Source organism: Mycetomoellerius zeteki, unplaced genomic scaffold (assembly GCF_001594055.1).
Source record: "Mycetomoellerius zeteki isolate Tzet28-1 unplaced genomic scaffold, Tzet1.0 scaffold25, whole genome shotgun sequence".
NCBI classification, from domain to species: Eukaryota; Metazoa; Arthropoda; class Insecta; order Hymenoptera; family Formicidae; genus Mycetomoellerius; species Mycetomoellerius zeteki.
This window is the reverse complement of record NW_017257227.1, coordinates 494,115-515,407: the sequence shown is the minus strand read 5'-3', so window position 1 is coordinate 515,407 and position 21,293 is coordinate 494,115. Positions and strand designations below refer to the sequence as shown.

At 30.8% G+C, this 21,293-nt stretch overlaps 6 protein-coding genes across 6 annotated transcripts; 2 read left to right on the top strand and 4 right to left on the bottom strand.

Annotated features, from left to right (window-relative positions):
* Positions 1–282: 282 nt before the first annotated feature.
* Positions 283–902, bottom strand: LOC108723767 (E3 ubiquitin-protein ligase RNF180). Its single transcript, XM_018449718.1, has 3 exons — positions 850–902; positions 517–733; positions 283–447 (listed from the first exon to the last, which is right to left on the bottom strand). Exons 2-3 carry the CDS (start codon positions 703–705, stop codon positions 286–288), a joined length of 351 nt encoding a protein of 116 aa, XP_018305220.1. The 5' UTR covers positions 706–733; positions 850–902; the 3' UTR covers positions 283–285.
* Positions 903–1,971: 1,069 nt separating this feature from the next.
* On the bottom strand, positions 1,972–2,961 carry Bet3 (blocked early in transport 3). The gene is made up of 2 exons (XM_018449619.1): positions 2,889–2,961; positions 1,972–2,541 (listed from the first exon to the last, which is right to left on the bottom strand). The coding sequence occupies exons 1-2, from the start codon at positions 2,925–2,927 to the stop codon at positions 2,044–2,046; spliced, it is 537 nt and encodes a 178-aa protein (XP_018305121.1). The 5' UTR covers positions 2,928–2,961; the 3' UTR covers positions 1,972–2,043.
* A 1,395-nt stretch (positions 2,962–4,356) lies between these two features.
* On the bottom strand, positions 4,357–8,192 carry LOC108723702 (lebercilin). Its single transcript, XM_018449618.1, has 9 exons — positions 7,893–8,192; positions 7,618–7,727; positions 7,364–7,518; positions 7,060–7,278; positions 6,851–6,970; positions 6,516–6,742; positions 6,371–6,437; positions 5,819–6,285; positions 4,357–5,671 (listed from the first exon to the last, which is right to left on the bottom strand). The coding sequence occupies exons 1-9, from the start codon at positions 7,952–7,954 to the stop codon at positions 4,450–4,452; spliced, it is 2,649 nt and encodes an 882-aa protein (XP_018305120.1). The 5' UTR covers positions 7,955–8,192; the 3' UTR covers positions 4,357–4,449.
* Positions 8,193–9,318: 1,126 nt separating this feature from the next.
* Positions 9,319–15,729, bottom strand: ABCB7 (ATP binding cassette subfamily B member 7). Its single transcript, XM_018449864.1, has 12 exons — positions 15,636–15,729; positions 15,363–15,565; positions 12,515–12,766; positions 12,246–12,453; positions 11,981–12,147; positions 11,597–11,875; positions 11,196–11,370; positions 10,943–11,100; positions 10,699–10,862; positions 10,433–10,562; positions 10,048–10,323; positions 9,319–9,672 (listed from the first exon to the last, which is right to left on the bottom strand). Exons 2-12 carry the CDS (start codon positions 15,528–15,530, stop codon positions 9,421–9,423), a joined length of 2,229 nt encoding a protein of 742 aa, XP_018305366.1. The 5' UTR covers positions 15,531–15,565; positions 15,636–15,729; the 3' UTR covers positions 9,319–9,420.
* A 401-nt stretch (positions 15,730–16,130) lies between these two features.
* Pdss2 (Decaprenyl diphosphate synthase subunit 2) lies at positions 16,131–18,699 on the top strand. The gene is made up of 7 exons (XM_018449695.1): positions 16,131–16,252; positions 16,896–17,267; positions 17,339–17,464; positions 17,562–17,766; positions 17,894–18,160; positions 18,279–18,434; positions 18,539–18,699. The coding sequence occupies exons 2-7, from the start codon at positions 16,933–16,935 to the stop codon at positions 18,692–18,694; spliced, it is 1,245 nt and encodes a 414-aa protein (XP_018305197.1). The 5' UTR covers positions 16,131–16,252; positions 16,896–16,932; the 3' UTR covers positions 18,695–18,699.
* A 351-nt stretch (positions 18,700–19,050) lies between these two features.
* On the top strand, positions 19,051–21,293 carry LOC108723746 (nudC domain-containing protein 1). The gene is made up of 4 exons (XM_018449691.1): positions 19,051–19,235; positions 19,329–20,307; positions 20,495–20,865; positions 21,051–21,293. The coding sequence occupies exons 1-4, from the start codon at positions 19,121–19,123 to the stop codon at positions 21,248–21,250; spliced, it is 1,665 nt and encodes a 554-aa protein (XP_018305193.1). The 5' UTR covers positions 19,051–19,120; the 3' UTR covers positions 21,251–21,293.

The window sequence follows — 21,293 nt, the reverse complement described above, 5'->3', positions numbered from 1 at the left end:
AAAAAGATCCAAATAAAAGTTAAGATAGAAGTTTATATGTGACTAATAGATTGTGTCATTATTCATCACATAAACATAGTAAAAAATTAATTTATATATTATTTGAAATAAGTTATTATATGATTTTTTTACTTTACATAATACAAAAAATGACTTCTGCAAAAATATATTTTCCACGATTTCACAAGCGTTATTTATGAAGATAGTTCTTACAAATATATATTATAATAATATATACATACGAAATAGGAAATGTATGCATAGAGAGAAAGTTCTGTCTGCTTGTTATCTCAAACTTTCATATAATATATCTACTTTAGAGTTAACTATTCTTATGGGTGGCCTTACGTATTTGTCGCAGTAACATTTGAGCTCATTCACAAAGTTGAAAGATCCTAAGCGATTGTTGCAGTACGGACAATATAATTTTCCCTTGGTCCAAGATTCCTTAAAAAAATAATTATCTTTTGATTCATATATACATATATTTGTAAAATCTTGATAAAGAAGGTATACTTGGTTAATAGCATTCATAATCCAATTTGGTGCATTCTCGGGAGTCATATACGAGCAGCAATCGGATTCATCCACTTGGCATCCTACATCCATTGTTTGTTGTTTTGGTTTTACCTCATGATGCGCATTAAACAAAATAGAATCACCCTTGAAAAGCGATTTACAGCAATGCTTGCATCTTACTTCCATTATACGAAGACAGCGATATGAAGAATATCTGAAGAATTATTATTATTATCGATTTTATTGAAAGTGATTGATGAGAATGTCATAAAATGTCATAAAAATAAAAAATAAAACAATAAAAGCTGTAAAAAACTGACAGTTACTTACCAAAGTTCATAGAGTGTTAATAGCTCCGTTATATATAATTATGGTTCTTTTATAATAACAATTATTTTTATAATATATATTATGATCAGAACGTATGTTCCTCGAAATTATGCTTCATATACAATTAAAGTAATGAAGAAATAAATACAAAATCGCAGAAAATATCTAAATCAAAGCCTATAAACTTGTGTTTAAGTTGCAATAGGAACATAACCTAAGCTAACCTATATATCCAATATAGGCACATAGCTATTAGTATCTAATATTGGACACATTATGGACTATGGACTGTTTGCAAGAAAAATTATATCTGTCATTTATCATTTAGAAGAAAAATTTTTTTTATACATTTTACATAGAAAAATAAAAAATATAATAGTTATACATAAAAAAGCAATATTAATTTTTTATCTTAATAAGATATATATAGGAAATAATTTGAGACAATTTTAGTAAACAAACTTGATATCATATATTGCCTGTTTTACTATCACTGACATCAACATAAAAAGAAATCCACTATATATTTCTATTAATTTAAAGTTTGTGGAATGTAAGCGGCGAAAATACACTCCCCTCATATTTTCATTTTTACGAATATAGATTAACTTTCATTCAATTCAACTTACTTTAGATTTTTTCTAGTTTTAGCCTGGTAAACTTTTCAGAAATACTGAGAAAGTCTGCATTTCTTCTTAGAATTTATCATATAAAATATAAATTCTAAGAAAATTTTGAAATATTCTTATGATTTCATTCTATAATTTCTAAGAATATACTTTAAATTTTTCAGATTCTAAAGGATTTTATCAAAAGTTATAAAATGAAAAATCTTAGAATATTTCAGAATTTATATATATGAAAAATTCTAAAAAAAGATAGACTTTTTCAGCACTTTAAAAAGAGTGTTTCAATTTATATATTCTGAGAAATTTTTTAAAAAAATATAAAATCCAGAAATTTTTCTATAAAAATTCTAAAAAATCATATGAAATATTCTGAGAATTTTTACTAGAATAAGGATTACAAAAAAAATAAAATGTGAGTGAAAGCAAGATTAAAGTTAATCTACATTGATAGAAATAATTATTACAATATATCTTAAACTTAAAGATACAATATATTTTAATCATTAGAACGACATATATACGATATCACAGATATCGTTTGCACATATTTAGATAATGGGTACATTCAATCTTCACCCGCTGGTATTGCATCTTCTAATCTTTTAACAAATTTTACACGCAGTTCGGTCAAATTGTCGTTCTTAAGCTGATCCTGAACAAACCAGCAGGCGATTTCCATTTGCACCATTTCACAGGCTCCTCTGAGCACGCCGGGCAATATATTACAGTACTTGAGATTCGAATAATTATCCGGTAATTCCACGAATTCCGTTAGCGGATTTGTTTCGAAGCACAGAGAGAATTCGTCACCGGCCGGACTCCAATTTGTAATCGACGGCGTTATGCCTAGGAATATCTTGAAGCCACTCTGAATCTTCTCTGCCGTGTCCTTGAAATCATAGCATCGGCCAGAGCCGGTCCTTGCAAGAAAATCTTCTATCAGCCGTATCCCAATGTTATATCCCATTCTTTCCAGCTGCTTGTTAACATCCTCCACATTTTCATAGTCCTGGAGTAACTGAGCCACAATTGAACCGTAAGTTAGGGTAAACAGTTCAGAGTTCTGTAACAAAAAAGATGAAAGAAAAAAGTAATTCAATTTAATCCCTTATATACTGTAGTAAATTATAAAAGATTTTTAAAAAAAGATATCGTTATAAATTCGAGTAATTTTGATAAAAAATTACAAATCTTCTATAATTTTGACTGTTTGATAATTCTAATGTTAAAGATATATCCTATAGCCTCTAAAAGATATATGAAAAAGAATACATGACACACCATAACCTCGAGACTCTATTTAATACTAATCTCGTATTCGAAATGAATAAAAATTGTTTTTTTAAGCAGATTATTAATGGCAAACCGATATTACACAAAATATTTCATACAAAATAGCGCGACACTTGCCACTTTCTTTGCATCGAGTTTCGTTCCTGTTCGAGACATGTTGACAATTGACGATCTTCTTTTTCTTGCTTAATAGCTGTCAGAACTATTAGAAGTGTCGGAACAGCCACCCGTTAAGAATCGGAGACAAGGAGCCAGTTTCACCAACGCCAGTTAATTTAATCGGCCGTTAACTGACCAATCACATTTGCTGTTTAGAAGAATTGACCAATTATGGTTGACAGTTAATCACGATTAAGCTTAATCAGCGTTGGTAAAACTGACCCAAGGGGTCTGTTCGAGTTGCTTGAAATCCCCAAAAATGTTTGTTCTCAAAGTGAGATAAATAGATATTCAGGCGTTGAAGAGAGAGGAAGCGAAGATGCTGAGTGCAAAAAGTGTAAGCAACGCGACAGACCTAAGGTCTGGCCGCCAGACCTTGTCCATACAATAGGAGCTAAAATTCCTTTGTCTTCATTGATCAAATTTCAATCTTCAATCACTAATCTCAATTTTCAATGGGCAGTCTGATTCCAGCCATAGACAGTGCTCAAGATTCGAGATGGTCTTAAGCTAGTGCATGAACCAATCAGAGAGCCGTATTAGCATCTTGAGACCTTGCTTGAGATTAAGAACGGTCTATGGATTCCAGCCTAATGCGGGGTCTATAATAGAAGTCGTAGCGGTCGTAGGGTCTTAAGTCGTAGAAAATTGACCAATCACAGTTAATTATTCTTCTCATATTCGACTGTGATTGGTCAATTTTCTACGACTTAAGACCCTACGACTGCTACGACTTCTATTGTAGACCCCGCATCAATCTTCAATGCGTAATCTGATTTTAGCCTAAGTGTCAATTGTAATTGGTCAATTCTGCTGAACAGTAAATGTGATTGGTCAATTCCAATGTAACGAGCTTGAGTTTCGGAATCAGAACAGTCAAAAATGACGTGGAGAAGATCTTGACTTCGTAACCACACGCATGGTGAAAATATATATATATATATTTTCACCATGATCATACGTTTAACCAGGGACGCCAGGGTCCTCGATTAAATTCTTGTGAAAGAGGCTATGATTTAAATTAAAATAATTGCTGCGGAGGCGATTTAAGGTAGTAATCACAATCCGCGATAAATGCATGTGATAGAACCAAGCAGAGCCTCTTTGGCTGGTAAATGTGATTAAAAACTTATTTAACATTTTTTTATTTTAGTATTTTTTATAATTGAGTTTTTAAAAACAAATTTTATATTTATTAAAATTTTTTTTATTAATTTTAAAAATAATTAACGTACGCTTAACTTTAATTGTCGAAAATAGGAATAAAATAATATACATTTTGCTCCTTTTTGTTATTTATTTCTGAGAAAATATATCTAATATTTAATAGTACCCTCAAGTAATTAAGTGGATAAAAACTGCAGTACAACAGGAAAAAATATAACATATTTTTTCTTTAAATATTTCATTGTTTTGAAAAAGTTTGCACGTAAAATTCTACATCGTAGAATTAAGGGAGGCGAGACAAAAGTATAATATAAGTTTTGTGCTATTTATTATGATCTTTGATGTGATTGCTTCAATGAGATTTGCTACAAGTGCCCCTGACTTTACTTTCTATGGGATTGTCCTCAAATATATCTCTAATAATATCGCGTTTCGGCTTTGAGTGCGCTGGTAAGCCACGATGTAGATTCTCCATTATCTGCATTCTATTCACATTATGATTCTTATATCCTTGGCTCAGGAATTCAATATTTTCGTTGTCATCGATAGCTTTCATTGTGGCTAACAACTTCTCTTTGTTGTAATTAATTGTTTTTTTCTTTTCATTTGTTTGTTTTACCTGTGTTATCTCACTCCTTGCGCCATTACTCTGCTCAGTCTGAGATACATGAACATTGTTGGACAATACATCAACATCTAATGTAGTGTTCAGTTTATTTTGCGTTTCTATGTTGACACCAGTTTTATCTGATGTTTCTTCATCACTACGGCGCATTACACTGGATGTTTCGTCTCTCTCTTTGAGCTTAAAATATTCCTTTTCCAAATTATGCACAGGCCGAATGCTCCCATCCAAATTTATCGTAGATTCCTTTCCATAAGCTTCCTGTGAGTCCTTCTCAATCTTCTTCCTTTCCGATATCGGCAAATTTTTCATTTCTTCATATACTGCATTGTCTGTCTCATGATAAATCTTATCACGTGACATGTCAACATATATTGGCTTTTCTTCTAAGTATCTTATTTCTTCTTTTTTTATACAATCTTTTTTCATGTCTGTAGAAGAGTCGTCCATTCCGTTACTTTCCAAAAGTTGTCCTTTATCCAGCCATGTTCTGTTTGAGTTTGAAGATTGTTGAGGAATCTCTGCATTTTCTAAATTTACATCATCCAAAATATTATCAGATATTCTCGGTAACTGTGTAACCTTTAATCTCCCAACCGACTGTTCTGTGATGTCCAAAGTATTGTGTTCTAAATGAGTGACAGCATTAAAAGATTTACTGAACTGCTCTTTAGCGAACTTAGATAAACTAGTTTGAAAGTCATTGCTTTTGTATTCAATGGGAGAATCTCCACTTATATTTATCTTTCCTTCGGAATCAACATCAGAACCGCTATCATAAAGATCATTTTTTTTATGATGTAATAATTTTGTTTTACTCTTGTGCTTTTGAAACGTTAAATCTTCCATTAGACGTGTGCTTAACTCTTCTTCTTCCTCCTCATCGCTGTTTACCTTCTTCATTATATCGTCTAAAGTATCAGAGGTATCGTCTGTACTGTTAATTAGTCTATAACAGACACAACAAGAGTAAAGAATCAGGAGATTGTTATATTAATTAGACACAGAAAATAAATATACTATGTAAAAAGATTTAATTATATAACGTTGCTTTACATGATTTCTCATGAAAAATATAGTCTTGTTATATGCATACCTTGCGTACAACTCTCTAGATTTTTGTGGGGTATCATAAGACTGAATGTAATATTCACAAGCGTTCCCACTTTCTCCGTCATCAGATGAATAATCGAATTCAGCCCTTAGTTCTTTTTGCAGTTTTTGTGTATTTTGATTTTTTATTCTACTAAATAATTTTCTTAATTTGCCACTTTCACCTTGATCGTTATTTAATTCGTCTCTCTCCAATATTGATTTATAATCTATCGATGTGATTTTTTCACCATGCGCATTCATTTCAGAATCTTTTGACCTAAATCTTAAGTCATCCATGGAATGAGCATTTTTACGCATGTGTGACGATCTTTGTAAACGAAACTTTCGTATTTGTTGCAAACTTGCCATTGTTTCTGACTTTAACTGATCTACCGATTGATTGTGATTAACATTATTTGGCTGAGTTACTTTTTCATCAGCATTGGGTTCCAATATGTCAAGTGACGGCTGCAATTACATTAAATTTATAGAATCTTTTTTAATCCTTAATTATGCTTATATATATATAATCGTATACAAATAACAAGCTCACCAAATTATCCTTTGGCCCATTTTCATTCCTTTTACTTCTATTAGACGATTTAATTGGATTAGAGATGCTAAAATACAGAGCATGTATATAAATAATTTACACTTTATACATTATGAGAAAAGATGTATACATATAATTTTTATACCTGAGATTTGTGAGAGAATGGCTACCTAGATTTTTTTCTTTATTATAAATTGGCAATTGACCATTACAATATAATCTCTTTTCTCTATTGTCTAATAAAAATTCTAAACTTTTCAATTTCTCTATTGTCTCTTGTAAGTTCTTTTGTGTTTCTTTATGTTTAGAAATCTCGATATGTAATTGATGCTTCAAGCTCTTAGTTCCAAGGGCAAGTTTTCTGTGTAATAGCTGCAAAAAGATATTTCAGCTAAAGCCGCAGTTTTGCAACATAATCAGTCTATTTTATTTCTGCTATTCATGTGAATCTAACTTTTGAAAATAAATGTTGAAAGTTACCTGAATAGTTTCTTGTTGCTGTTGCATTTTATAATTCATGTCGGTTAACTGTAATTGTAATTTTTCTCTCTCTTCGAGATTTCGATCTTTACTAAGTTGCAATAGATGCTTATTTTGTGACTATAAAGAAAAATGTTCGGAAATTCGTATGAATGCACATTAAAAATAAAAATATAACATTACAGGAACGCATTAATTGAAAACCTCACATTCGCAAAATAAAGTTCATTTTCTCTTTCTTTCAGCAGGTTACATGTATCTTTGTGTAATTCCTTTAATTTTTTATATTTTGTTTGAAGTACTCGCAATTCTTCGTGATGCGAATTTATAAGCCTTGGTAACTCAGCATTTGCTCCTTCATAACGCCTTAATGCAGAATCTTGTCTTTTTTGTAACGCTTTTAATAATCTGTTTTCGTTTGCTAGTTCCTTAAAAAATATAAGGAAATTAGTTTTATGTTAAAAAAATGTCTTCAGTATTAAATATATACGTCAGCATATCTTCTATACTCACGTTGAGATGATAATGTGCATCGGCTAATTGATTTTGTAACTGTTTAAAACGAAGCATTTTCGCTGACATTACCCTTTGCCCAAAAATACTTTTGTTACCAGATTTTGGTTCATCTGACAGCGATTGCTGTTTCATAGTGCCTCTATATGGCGCACCTATTTAAATATATTCAATATATATTATAAATTTTTTTATTAATATTATATATAATAAGATCATAAACAATCAGATATTTTAATAATCTTTATACAAACCGAGCAAGGGATTTAAGCATTTTTTACTCAATGGAAATAATGTATTTCTAAAAGGAGACAACTTTTTGGATTCCAGTGTTGCAGAATCTTTTGAACAAGGTTTTTCTTTTCTATAATTTATATATATATATATTTAATGTATATCATATTTAACAGATATTAAGTTTTTAGTTAAAAACGTTAAAATGCATGTACTAAACCTTATAATATATCTTATGTCTTCGTCTAATATATTACGTCATAATTTATATTGATACTCTCAAAGTCTAATTTACCTAGTGATTGTTCTGTGCACATTAAGTTGTACTACTGGTAAAATAGAGGCTTCAGTTTGCATTTTATATTTATACGCAGCGTATTACAACGCGTTGTAATTGCGTACAATCCATCTTTATAGTCAAATCGTCGAAGAGTTGTCAAACACTCATTGCAGGCTAGTCGGCGACCATAATTGTTTCAAATGGTTGTCAAGGCAACATCTGTGAAAGTATTAGTAATCAATGCTTTTTCAAAATGCTTTTCTAAAATGAAATAAATTTATGGCTCCTGAGTACTCAATTCAGCCATATCGAATCGTGACGTCATAAGCGAGAAACGATCCCATACATTGATTTTTTTGCATGCCATTTATAAATAAAGAGGATTTAGATGAAACAAAATATTAAGATCGTTTTAAGCTTTGTAAAAATGTATCCTATCTTCCCTGACAGTCAGTAAATATATAGTAAAAGGCACATAAAGCGAAAATAGGCTACATATGCGCATTGAGTAAAAACTAGTAGACGCAATTTACATGTTTTTTACTATTTATTGACTGTCAGGGGAGATAAGGATAATCTCGGCCCATTTTTACAAGTGTTTTAAAACGCTCTCAATATTTTGTTTCATCCAAATTCTCTTTATTTATAAATGACATGTAAAAAAAATCAAAGTCATTTCTCACTTATGACGTCACGATTCAATATGGCTGAGATGATTGCTCAGGAGCGAAGCCTTATGAGCGGAACTTATTATTAGTCTTTTATTTATCATTTATTGATCAAATAAATCCATAATAAACCGAAAATTTAATTTTTTAATTTAATTGAAAATTGTGCATATATTGAATATTTTAATGACTTCTTTATTCTACTTGACATAAATGATTTTACATTTAATATTGCACATTACACATAAGAATGTATTATTTCATATTACTACTTTCAAATCAAAGTGTAATTATATATATATATATATAAAATTATGTAATAGGTAGGGAGGGAGAGAGGAAGAAAGGGAGAGAGGAAAGGAGGGAGAATGAGAGAGAGAGAGAGAGAGAGAGAGAGAGAGAGAGAGAGAGAGAGAGAGAGAGAGAGAGAGAATAGCTTTATTTACAATTAAATTATATTTCGAATATAAATTACATATTTTTCATAAGTTTTGAGATTATAAATGAAAACATTTGGCACTTAATGTATAAATTACTCCAGAATGTGTATTGTTGTATTGTTAATTGACTGAAATACTTATTCAAATATATGCACGTAATAGAAGGCTTGTAATAAGATTATGAGTGTAACATTTGTTTGTTTAATATTAATACGTACAATGACTTTGTAACAAATATATATATTGTCACTTATCTTTAATACTTACATTTGTATGTACAGCATATAAATGTAATATTTTACTATTTGTAAAATTATTTTTGTATATCTCACATAATTTATTAAGGCCTAACTATAAGATAACATTTGAGGTAATTACTTGAAAAAGCTAAAACTTTCATTCAGTATTGTATATGTTTACCTAGTTACACTATCTTTAATTAAACTGTTCAGCTTGATTTTTCTCTTTCTGTTCTTGTAATTTCTTCATGCCTAAATATTGAGTTTCCCATAATTTACTGTACAAAGAATTTGGTATAGATAACAATGACTCATGTGTTCCTCTTTCAACTAAATTACCCTGATCTAACACAAGTATATCATCAGCATCCATAACTGTCAATAAACGATGTGCGATCACAATTGACGTCCGTTTTTCGGTTGCATTACGCAGGGCATCAAGTATGTTCTGTAAAGAAATTATTTATATTAAAGAAATTAAAGGAATGTAAGAAATATTTAAATAATATGACTATGTATAGGGTGATTTATATAAAGCAATCGATTTAATTATTAGCGAAATTTGAAAATATATGAAAAAGTAATAATTTGAACACCAGTGTGTTGAACATCAAATTCATTGAACACCAAATGAAGTTGACCTTAAAATGTCCCCAATGCCTCCACCCATAAAATAATTGTTTCTATTATATGATATCTCTTTTTGTACTGAACACATTGGTATAAACTACTACTTTTTCATATATTTCTTCAAATTTCGCTAATAATTAAATTGGTGACTTTATACGAATCACTCTGTAAATATAACATTCTTGAAACTTGCATGTTCTGTAATGGAATCCAAAGAAGAAGTAGCTTCATCGAAGATCAATATAGGACTATCTTTTAAAATTGCTCTGGCAATTGCAACTCTTTGTTTTTCTCCGCCACTTAATTTCAAACCACGTTCTCCTACGGGTGTGTCGTATCCTTGCGGCCATTTTAGTATCGAGTCATGTAGATTCGCCATTTTCGCAGCTTCGAAAACTTCATCACGCGATTTTCTCAAATTACCATAGTGTAAATTATAAAATATACTTTCATGAAAGAGTACCGTATCCTACAATTTTGTTTTTGATATATTATAAATGATATATTATAAAAAGTGCTGCAGTATATGTACATAAAATAATTAGTTTTAGAAGAAAAGGATAAAACATTGATTTCACCTGTGGCACAATTGAAATGCATTGTCTGAGGTCGTCTAAATCAACATCTTGAATATTATGATCATTGATGTAAATATTACCATTATCTGGTTCAAAAAATCTATACAGCAGTCTCACAATTGTAGTTTTTCTGGAAAGATAAAAGGCTGCATGAAGCAATCATGAACCAATTATTGATACTGATGAATTATTGATTGATTGTTGATGAATTTATGATGAGTAATCTATGTGTTAAAGAATTTATATAGCTATACCTAATACCTTACCCACAACCAGATCCTCCAACAATAGCAACCTTCTTGCCACTCGGTATAGTGAATGATACATTTTTAAAAATAGGTTTTCCTTGAACATATTGGAAATTTACGTTTCTAAATTGTATTTCTGATGAATCTGATGTCACGTAAAATCTCAGTGCGTTTTCTTTCGACTGTTAATAAAGATCCAAACAGCAATTTAATTATATGCAAGTAGAGATAGATAGCTATGTAGATATCAATATAATCTTACTTTAATTGCAGTATCGGTTGTCATAAGAGTAAACATGGTTTGCATGTCAATAAAAGCTTGTCTTACTTCTCGATAAACAGAGCCTAAGAAGCCTAAAGGAACTGAGAGTTGGAACAACAAGGCGTTCACCATCACTAAGTCACCGACAGTCATAGTGCCTATAACAATATAAGAGAAATAAAGATACAGGCATTAATTCTTTTAAAAGTATTCTATAATTTGATAATAAACTAGCAACTACAGATGTAATTACCATTTACGATATTTTGCGCCGCCAATACCATGATGAGGCTTAGCGCACCGCTGAAAATAGCATTCTGCCCAAAGTTCAACATTGCTAAGCTCGTGCTAGTCTTGAGGGATGACGTTTCGTATTTCTTCAAAGATTGATCGTATCTTTCCACTTCGAACTTCTCGTTGTTAAAATACTGAAGCAAGCAAGACATATATATTTTTAAAAATCTACTTAAAAAGAATTACATTTTACTACTGTAAGAAATTTAGAGGAAATAGGCACAACAGAGAAGCTATCAGTGTCAGGGCTGTGTGACTCAGTGGCAGGACGAAAGTCTACCATTTCAGAGGAGACCAGGCCTCGGTTCGAATCTCGGAGTCCTGATATTTTTCTCGTGTTGTCGCTTATTTCTTACTGACCTTTACGGTTTCGTAATTAATAAGCGAATCTATCGCTTTATTGCCTGCTTCGTTTTCCGCTTGATTCATACGTATTCTGAATTTGGTACGCCACTGTGTAACAGTTAACGTGAACATAGTATAAACGCCCACGCAACCCAACGCTACGGCCGAGTATTCTGGTCCACATTTTATTCCCAATATCGCACTAACTAACGCTAGTTCGAATGCTGTAGGTACAATGTTAAATACCATGGCGTTTAAAACGAAATTAATACCACGGCTGCCACGATCAATTGTCTGAAAAAGATATAAAGAACATTTTTCAAGATGTAGCATATAGTTTTTTTAATGTTCTTGACATGAAAATGATGAAAGAAGAAGTTGCTAAATTTCATATATTACCTTCGATAAAGCACCGGTCTGCCTACTTAAGTGAAAAGCCATATCGAGATTGTGCAAATGAACAAAAACGTTTTTTGCTATTTTACGAATAGAGTGCTGTGCGACTTTCGCAAAAACTGCGTTCCTAAGTTCGCTAAAACCGGCCGCTCCAGCTCGTGCTATTCCATCTACAAAGATTATTCTGGATTTATTTAAAATCCTATATATATATTATAAGAATTCTCTTACTAAAATATTAAGATATTCCAAAATAAGGTATGTTTACATCCTACAAGTAGTGACGTTGCCACAGTCGCAACTGTTGCAGGTGCACTTGTTAAATTCATCGCAGCACTGCCAGACATTACTGCGGTGTGGGCATTTAAAATATCTATCGCATACTTGAAAATAAATGGTACAAGAACATTTAAGACTTTAGCTCCTATAAGTAAACCCACTGCTATTTTTACTCTTTTCCGTATTTCTGGATCGTCCTATAAAAATAGAATATATAATGTTGTACATATTGCTTTAAATTAATACAATATTACTTACTTCTGGCCAAATGTATCTAAGCATGGCCTTTAACATGTCTATACTAGTGACCGACAATTTATCATGTAAGTCAATAGCATCTCTGCTCAAGCTAGAGACACCAGGATGGAAACAATTTCTTTTTTGCTGGCCAGGCTTTGCTCCGGTTAATCCAGTAACAACCGATTCTAATTTTATTGGCGGTACCACAGATTTAGATTGCGGCACACTCTTCTTCTTTTGAGCACGGTCGATTACATTGCCGCTGCAACACTATAATAAAATAAAAAAATATTTAATTTTTACATAAATCTAACGTATGCCAATCATGATAATTATATATTTATAAACATGTAACAAATATATTCACATATATTTCGTGACTACTTAAGATTTCCAAAGAATAATCGATATAAAACCAAATCAAAACTGACTATGTTATCTTTGTTTTAGATAACAAACTATATGTATAGCATGATAAATTGATGATTTACATACATAAAGAAATTTACGTTTTGAGAAATATTTAGCATTTCTAAAAAATTACTCTAAATATATATATATATATTACATACAATGGATAAATAAAAAGAAAATCAAAGAAATATTTTGATCGTTATTTATTATTCTATCATCACAATATTTTGTAAAATAAGATATGTTTAATGAAATTTACATATGTATACGTATGTACAAAAACCATTTCCTAAATTTATTTTATATTGTACTGTGTAGATTATATTAATTTGGAAAGCTGTATTATATTTAATATGATATAGCTTTTCTTAGTTTCTCCATATAATTAAATGCAGCATCTAAGATATCAATATACTCTTCTACGAGATTAATCGCGATTGAAAAGCTCGGGCTCTTAAGTCTCACATTCTTCATATTACTTAAAGCACATATATACTCCGTTCTTTTCAAGTTTAAGATACTTATTCCTAGCTTATTGATTATACTCCGTTCCTCTGTATCAAACGTTTCGCCATATATTTTCAGTTTCCAACGGTCTTTCTCTAACTTTGTACTCAATATAAATAATGTCATTGTCGCATTATAATTCAAACCATCGCGAGTAAACGACATATTCTTATGGAAGCCATTGAATGTAATAAAATCTAATTTATTCCTCGAAATATCGAAACATCTCTTTATATCAATGACGTCAAACTGGATTTCATCTAGCGGATTACATGGGATGAAAAATCCATAATCGATATACAACTTGAGACTGTCATGTGCACCATAATTAATAAACACTTGCGTTTCTTCATCAAACGGTTTCAAAGTAACAATTTGATAAAATTGATTCTGATAGTTATCCGTAATAATAGATACTTTAACAGCGGCATTCACATCGTGATTAAATAAATCTAAGAACGGCGCGAGAGCCAAATTATTAGGTTGTTTTATGTTAAATATGTTCTCCTTGCATACTTTAGCGTCTACATATACAGCTCGTGTATTGACAACATAGTATGCCCATTTATATTTTGCAAATGTTACGATTTTTTGCAGACACACATTACAATGTGGACAATAGCTTCTATCAACATCCATATCTTTTGTAACTTTCATTAGCAAAGAAAAATCTTCTTGCAATTTATGTGCTTGATATAAAGGATGCGATATAAAGCTTGGTAACATTGCTTTTTCTTTGTTGGAACAAAAATCCGGATTCATGAAAGACTGCGGCAGTGTTTTTAGATAAAGATACCACTTTGACTCTATACCTAAATGTGTCTCATATACAAGAAACGTTGCAAGCATACATTGGGAACTAAAATTATCAGTGGTATACAGGAATAAAGTTTTAATATAACTCTGCGACAAGATATCTGTCGTTAATAACATTTGAAGGGGTAACTGAATCAGTACTTCATCACTTTTTATGCGCTTTAACGTTTTTAAACCTCTGCCTGAGAGGGGAAAATATTTTGGTATTAAATAACGAATTGACGTGCAGTTTTCATTTAGAAGCCAGGATTTTAAATGTGTCAGAGACTCATCAGTGTTCTTATTCAATTTTATGAAATTAAGCCTCTTCCTCTGGCGGCGTTTTCTTGACGTTCGTCCCATTGCATATGCAGATGATTATGTCTGTAGAAGCAGTAATAAAAATCTTTATTGCAAACAAGTCATAATAAATCTTCTAATGAATTATGATTATCACACTATATATCATGATACATCTCAATAATATCAAATTTCTTTGTATATAAAATCTCGAAACTTGATACAACATTGCACAAGATAATTGTGGTATATCTATATTTATTACTGATTGTCTGATAGATAATAAAATATAACCATGAACATACAAAATATATAATAAAATACCATAAAATATAGGACCAAATAAATAAGTATATAAAAAAAATAAATTATTTTTAAAGTATTATATATAATATATATATAACATTAAAAGTAAATAAATGTGCTGAGTATATTTTAAATACTTGTATTTGAAATGTAGTATTTAAAATATAGTTTGTATTTTGTATTTTAGTAGAGCACATAAAAGTATTTTGTATTTTATATTTCAAATACTAAATTAAACACTATTTATTTTGTATTTATTTCCAGAGTACTTTAATTATGTATTTTATCCAGCCCTGTCTAAAGTACACATTTTAAAGAGTAAATGTTATAAAGAAATAAGAGGCCTCTTTTAGAAATTCTAATGAAAGTGAAATATATAAAATTTCTGCGCAATATCGCAATATAGTAGCGCGTAGCTTCGTAGAAGAAATATGTATTTTGTCCAGCCCTATACATACGTAATTATATAATCGATAATTGAATGCAAAAGCTTATGCCATAATGCAATATTTGTAATTATAGAATTATTGGATGTGTGTATTACCCTGATACCGAAAGGAAGAAACATAGAATTACATCTGGTAATGTGGAATCTATTAGATAATATCAATCGTGTCGTGACTCCGCTGCTATACATGTATCTCGTCATGCTCCACAGCTTTTTGTTGCGTAGGGTTTCACATGGCACACGATTGTACAGCACGCTCAACATTTTTTTCGTTTTTTTTTCTATAATTCCTTCTTTTTCTGAAAATATTAAATGGATACCAAAATAAACGCCATTACAAATCGATAAATGTATTGATAAGTATATTACAGCAATCATGTAATCACGACATCGCGACAACCATAACCTCAATACGGATTAACCGTAAAACACATGGTAAACATGACAGTCCAATTCGCATGATACACAGTTGGTGCGTTCGGGAAGGCGCTATTAGCGCTACTCTGTTATTCTATCTTCGTTGTTATTAGAGATAAAACAAGGATAGAATGACAGAATAGCGCTAATAGCCGTCACTTGAACGCACTTAGGGTGTATCTAGAGCTGCGTTCGGAAATACCACCCGAGTGCTCTCGGGTATCGTCTTAGGCCGGTATTCATAGGCTGCGTTCAGCAAACTCAACAGTTTTGCAACCGTTTTATGATTGGCTGCGTTCAGCAGATTTAACAGTTTTGCAACCGTTTTATGATTGTCTGCTGAGATAGGACCATTCTTCTAGATCTAAAAGTATGATCCAATTAGCGCGAAGGAAACTTACAACAGTTGCAAAACAAACGTTCTGCTGAACGCACCCATCGTGAACTTCTACCATATTAATGTACGTGAGAGTGAGACATAGCATAACATTCCAGGCTCGCAAATACGATTTGAACAACTGTTAAGCTGCGCACGATATTTCCTTTATTTAATTTAATCTCAGAGATCGGTAAGTGCTTTGATAAATGCCATGAAAAAATTGTTAATTTCATATTCGATTATTACGCCGTTTTTACGTATACGTGAATAAATTGTCTGACCTATTTTTCCATCTCGTACAAGTATTCCATCTCTTCCAAGAGTCAATTTATTCTTATTTGATATGTTCAGCTTCTTTCTTTGAATTTGATTTTAAAGATAAAAAGCAGTCGCTAGAAATTTTTGCAGACTAACATAATTTTATGTTGACACAAGAAATTTATTTAAAATATAAATTTATTAATATTAATTTAATGTCAACTTTGCTGACTAGGATTTTCAGAAGCTTTTAATAGAAGTTTTCAATATAAAATAATGTACCTTTTTGTGTAAAAATATGAGCGAAACGATTGTACGAGAAATTTTGGAAAGTTAGGTCAGAAGAGAAAGTTTTAATGATTCATACTTCTGTTAATCTTCAAGGCATTAGTAGTTTCTCAATTGTATTATATTTAAATTCTTGTCTATTTAATATTGTATTTAAGAGCTTTTTTTTAACATTATGCTTGTAAATCTGAACAAATAATTTAATCACCAACTGACTCTTAGAGGTAGAGTGGAATGAACTTTAGCCAAAATTTATATTTACTGATCAGTTAACATATTTTTTCTAGAATATCATCTACAGTAGTTTAAAAAATAAACTAAACGATGTCTGCAAACACAGCTGTGTTCAAAATGTGGAAAGAAAGCAATCTTGTGACTATGATTCTATGGAAGTCATATAAGACTTTCCAAACTCAGAGAGCAGTTTGTATTTCTGCACGAGATAGATTCTACTTCAGTAACGTTAACCAAGCTGAAAACAAGTTAGCAGTGAGTCAAAAGACAGACTGGAATAAAACTATGTCAGAGGCAGAGAAGATTGTTGGATATCCGTCATCCTTCTTAAGCTTAAGATGGCTATTAAGCGATGAGATTGCTAACGTTGCATTGCATTTGAGGAAGCTAGTTGGATCAAATCATCCTATATTAAAAACAGCCAAGTAAATTATCACAAGTTTTCCTAGAAATAGAAATTTCATTTGCAATTTTTTCATTCCTTTTTTTTTAACAGAACCATTATTTATAATGGACGTAATACGCAAGCATTTGGTCTCATCTTGCTGCTAATCTCCAAAGCTGCTGGTCACTTGAATGCAAAACCTATAGAAGAGGATAAAGCTGCAGGTGTATTACACAGGTATACTATACATAAAAATTCAATCCTGCTGACATTACAAAAAATATATATCATGAAAGAAAAAGACATAGATATTAAATAAATAAATGTATTTCAGTCAAAGAGCACTGGCGGAAATTACAGAAATGATACGCACTAGCAATTTAATACATAGAGGACTGGTAAACATAAATGTAGATACAGAATCTATGGATTCTACTGAATTGAACAACATAACTTTCGGCAATAAAATAGCATTGCTATGTGGTGATTACTTGCTTAGCACTAGTTGTACCGAAATAGCAGCTCTCAAGAATCAAGATGTAAGTATACATACTTGTCATTTTTCTTGCTTATATATGCTGTCATTTTAATTTATTACAAGAAAAAGAAGGAAAAGATTTTTTGTTTTAATTTAAGAGGCTTCTAGTAAAAAAAGATATTTTTCAGCTTTTGCTATTAATATCAACTGCAATAAGAGACTTATGTCAAGCAGAGTTTGTAGCCCGCAGAGACAATCAAAATTTTCCCATACCGGCAATACCACCCGAAAATCGCACGGGCTACGCACTAAAAGAATGGACGCTTTTGAATACTTATGGTGCTGGATCTTTGCTTGGAAAAAGTTGCCAAAGTACATTAAAAATAGCTGGTCACAGTAAAGAAATAGAAGAGAAGGGTTATGAATTTGGCAAACACTTAGCTTTAGCTTGGCAGGTAATGTATTTTAAATAAATTTTATTTTAAATAAATTTTTTTATTTTAAATAATTTTCAATATTTTTGTAAAATACTTATAATATCTTTAATAATTTTTTGTAATAATTTTTTTACAGGCTTCCTTGGACTTAGGTTTATGCATTAATAAAGACAAGGGAATTTTGCAAAATTTGTGTGCTGCCCCAATTATGTTCCATGTTGAACATGATCCATCACTTTTAATGGAGCTCGATAAGGGATTGGACTCAGTTGAGAATGTTTATTATTTAAAGGTTTTTTAAATAATCAATATTTAATAAAATTTATGCACAATTAAATTAATTGTTACCCCTTATCTTGTTCAACAGATGATTATATGAATAATTTATGTTGATAGGTACTTGACATTGTTGCAGCTGGTCCAGGCATTGGATTAACTAAAGAGCTTGTGAAAAAACACTCACAAAAGGCAATGGAAATCTTAAGTGTATTTAAAGAAAGCGATGCCAGAAAGGCGTTATCTAATATTATTGTAGCTATAGGTGACTTTTAACAAAAGTTTTTCATTTTTTATTTTATTGTTCATTAAAAACATTTTTAAGGCTATATATTTTTGTATATATTAAGTAAAATTATATAGAAAAAGAATTTTAGGATTAGAAGAAGTTGTCAAAAAACAATGATTAAGTTTTTATATATATATATATATATAACATGTTAATTTTTTGTATTTTATAATATATTGCAATATATAAAACACTGATATTTAATTAAATTTGTACTTACATTTGCACTTTTTGTTAATATCAGCTGGTTATTACCACTGATTACCACCAGCTGGTTAATACCTAACTTGTTATTACCACCTTGGGTTAAGTTAAGTTATGGTTAGGTGAGATTCTATCAGTGGTTTGTTCTGTTATCAATTCAAGAATTTATGTATTTTACTGATATTTATTTTATATTAATGTAAGCAACAATGACAGAAATAATCGAGTTACGTCCTAATAAGAGTTTGATAAACTCATCTTTTGAAAAATATCAATTTTTCAATGAGGTTATTTCCGTAATTTCTGAAAACACGCTAAGGAACCGTAAGTATAAATATGAAAATACAATGGAATATTATACATACAATTATTAGCAAACAAAGAGTATAGATCTTCTGACAGAAAAGTATGTTTCAGATGTATACAGATTAGAGCCAAATCATAATCAAGAGTCCTGGCTGGAAGCAAGGCTCTTTGCTTTTCATAATCATTTATTTAACAATGTGTATGACATGTCAAGCTGGTTCATTGATGAAACTTTAGCTGTTTGGCGTCTAGATAAGGATGGTTCCTTGGATCAAATATATAAATTACAAACAGATATAAGCTCATCAAAAATAACATATAATCCATCAATTGGATTTACTTCGAATAATATTGTGGCAATTTCTAATGGTGGTGGAAATCTGCATATATTGATAGGGTATACAGAAGAAAATAGAAAGGTCTTTCCATTAACTCCTGAAAAACCTGGAATCATTATGAATGTTCAATATATAGAAAAAAGCTCCAAAGTTATTTTAACCATTTGTGCTATTGCTATAGATGATAATCAAAGGAAATATACACAGCTCATATTATTATCGTATGGTTTGTGTGTGGAAAATGAAATGACGAAAGTATATAACATAGATAAACAGATACTGAAAGTACAAGGCACAGTAGACTATGCTTATGTGGAAGAAAATGGAAATTATTTGCATTCTATTTGTCAGGATAACATTGGTTTTGAGAATAAAAACTCGCAAAAAACTGAAACTGAAATAGAAAAACCAAGCGTCAGTTCACAAATAAAGATTCCAAAGTACTATTGGTCACAAGACGAAGAATCGCTTACAGTTTGGATTAAAGTACCGAAACAGCATAGCATCAAACGACCTAAAATAAGTATCAAGCCATTAGAATTATCTGTTACAATAGACAATGATATATTAATACAAGGGGAATGTCAACATAGATTAGAGGAAAATATGGCAACTTGGAGGCACAAAGAAGATACATTGCAAATTGATTTAAGCAAGTATGAAAGTGGATTAATATGGAGTGAATTAATTAAAGGCGACACTGGAGGCGAATGTTTACCCAATGAGGCTCTTGCTGCAGAAATTCATGCTAGGTACTCTTTGTATTATATAATTGTTACACAAATACACACAGTTTTAAGCTCAGCAGTTTTAATTTAACTACATTAACGTTTTACTTAACATTGCATATAATATCTAATTATTTTAAAATTATTCTATATATCTATTATATTTTTATGATTATTTTCAACATTATATAATGTATTATTGTTTACACAGGCTAGCACATTTATGTACAGATCAACAAAATAACAGTGTCGGAGGTGATCAACCTTGTGTGGGGTTTAATGCTGAACAATTAGAAGAGTGTGACTTAGAGGGAAAAGATAAGTTTTTACAAAGGATTAATCTTCTTACACAAGCAACCACACATCTAGCTAGATTGGGAAGCAACAATCATGTGTTGTTTACATACAAAAGAAAATATGGACAAACAGTGTGTCTAAGATACGATCATGATGCCTGCATCTGGGAAATGGGCAATGGAAACGATAATACTCAATGGAATTTGCAACACGTTCATAGCTTTCCTGGATTTGGCTATGTCGAAGCTAGCAAAAGCAATAAAAAATTTTGTGTATCTCCAATTGGTAAGACAACAGAAATATTTTTTAAATATATCTCTGTTTAATAATAACTCTTAATATTATTATATTAATAGAGTATATATTGTTGTTGCAACTTTTCTTTATTTGTACATGTATTGTAGAGTATATTATATTTTAACATTAATTTTTTTTATTTAACAATATTAATACAACTAATTTTATCATAGATGGTTCGTATATAGCTATAGTGGAACATACACGACATGTGTTCCTATATGAGAGACCTGATGTCGGAGCAAAGTCTGCCAAACAAAGAATTATTGATCTTGATTGCCAAGCTTCTCCCATTATGGGCGTCGTTGCTACAAACAAATATCTGATTGTACTTTCAAAAGATAAATTATATCGTTTACAAATCCGTATGTGATAATCGTGCCATCTGTATTTTTTATCGGGATAAATAAAAAATT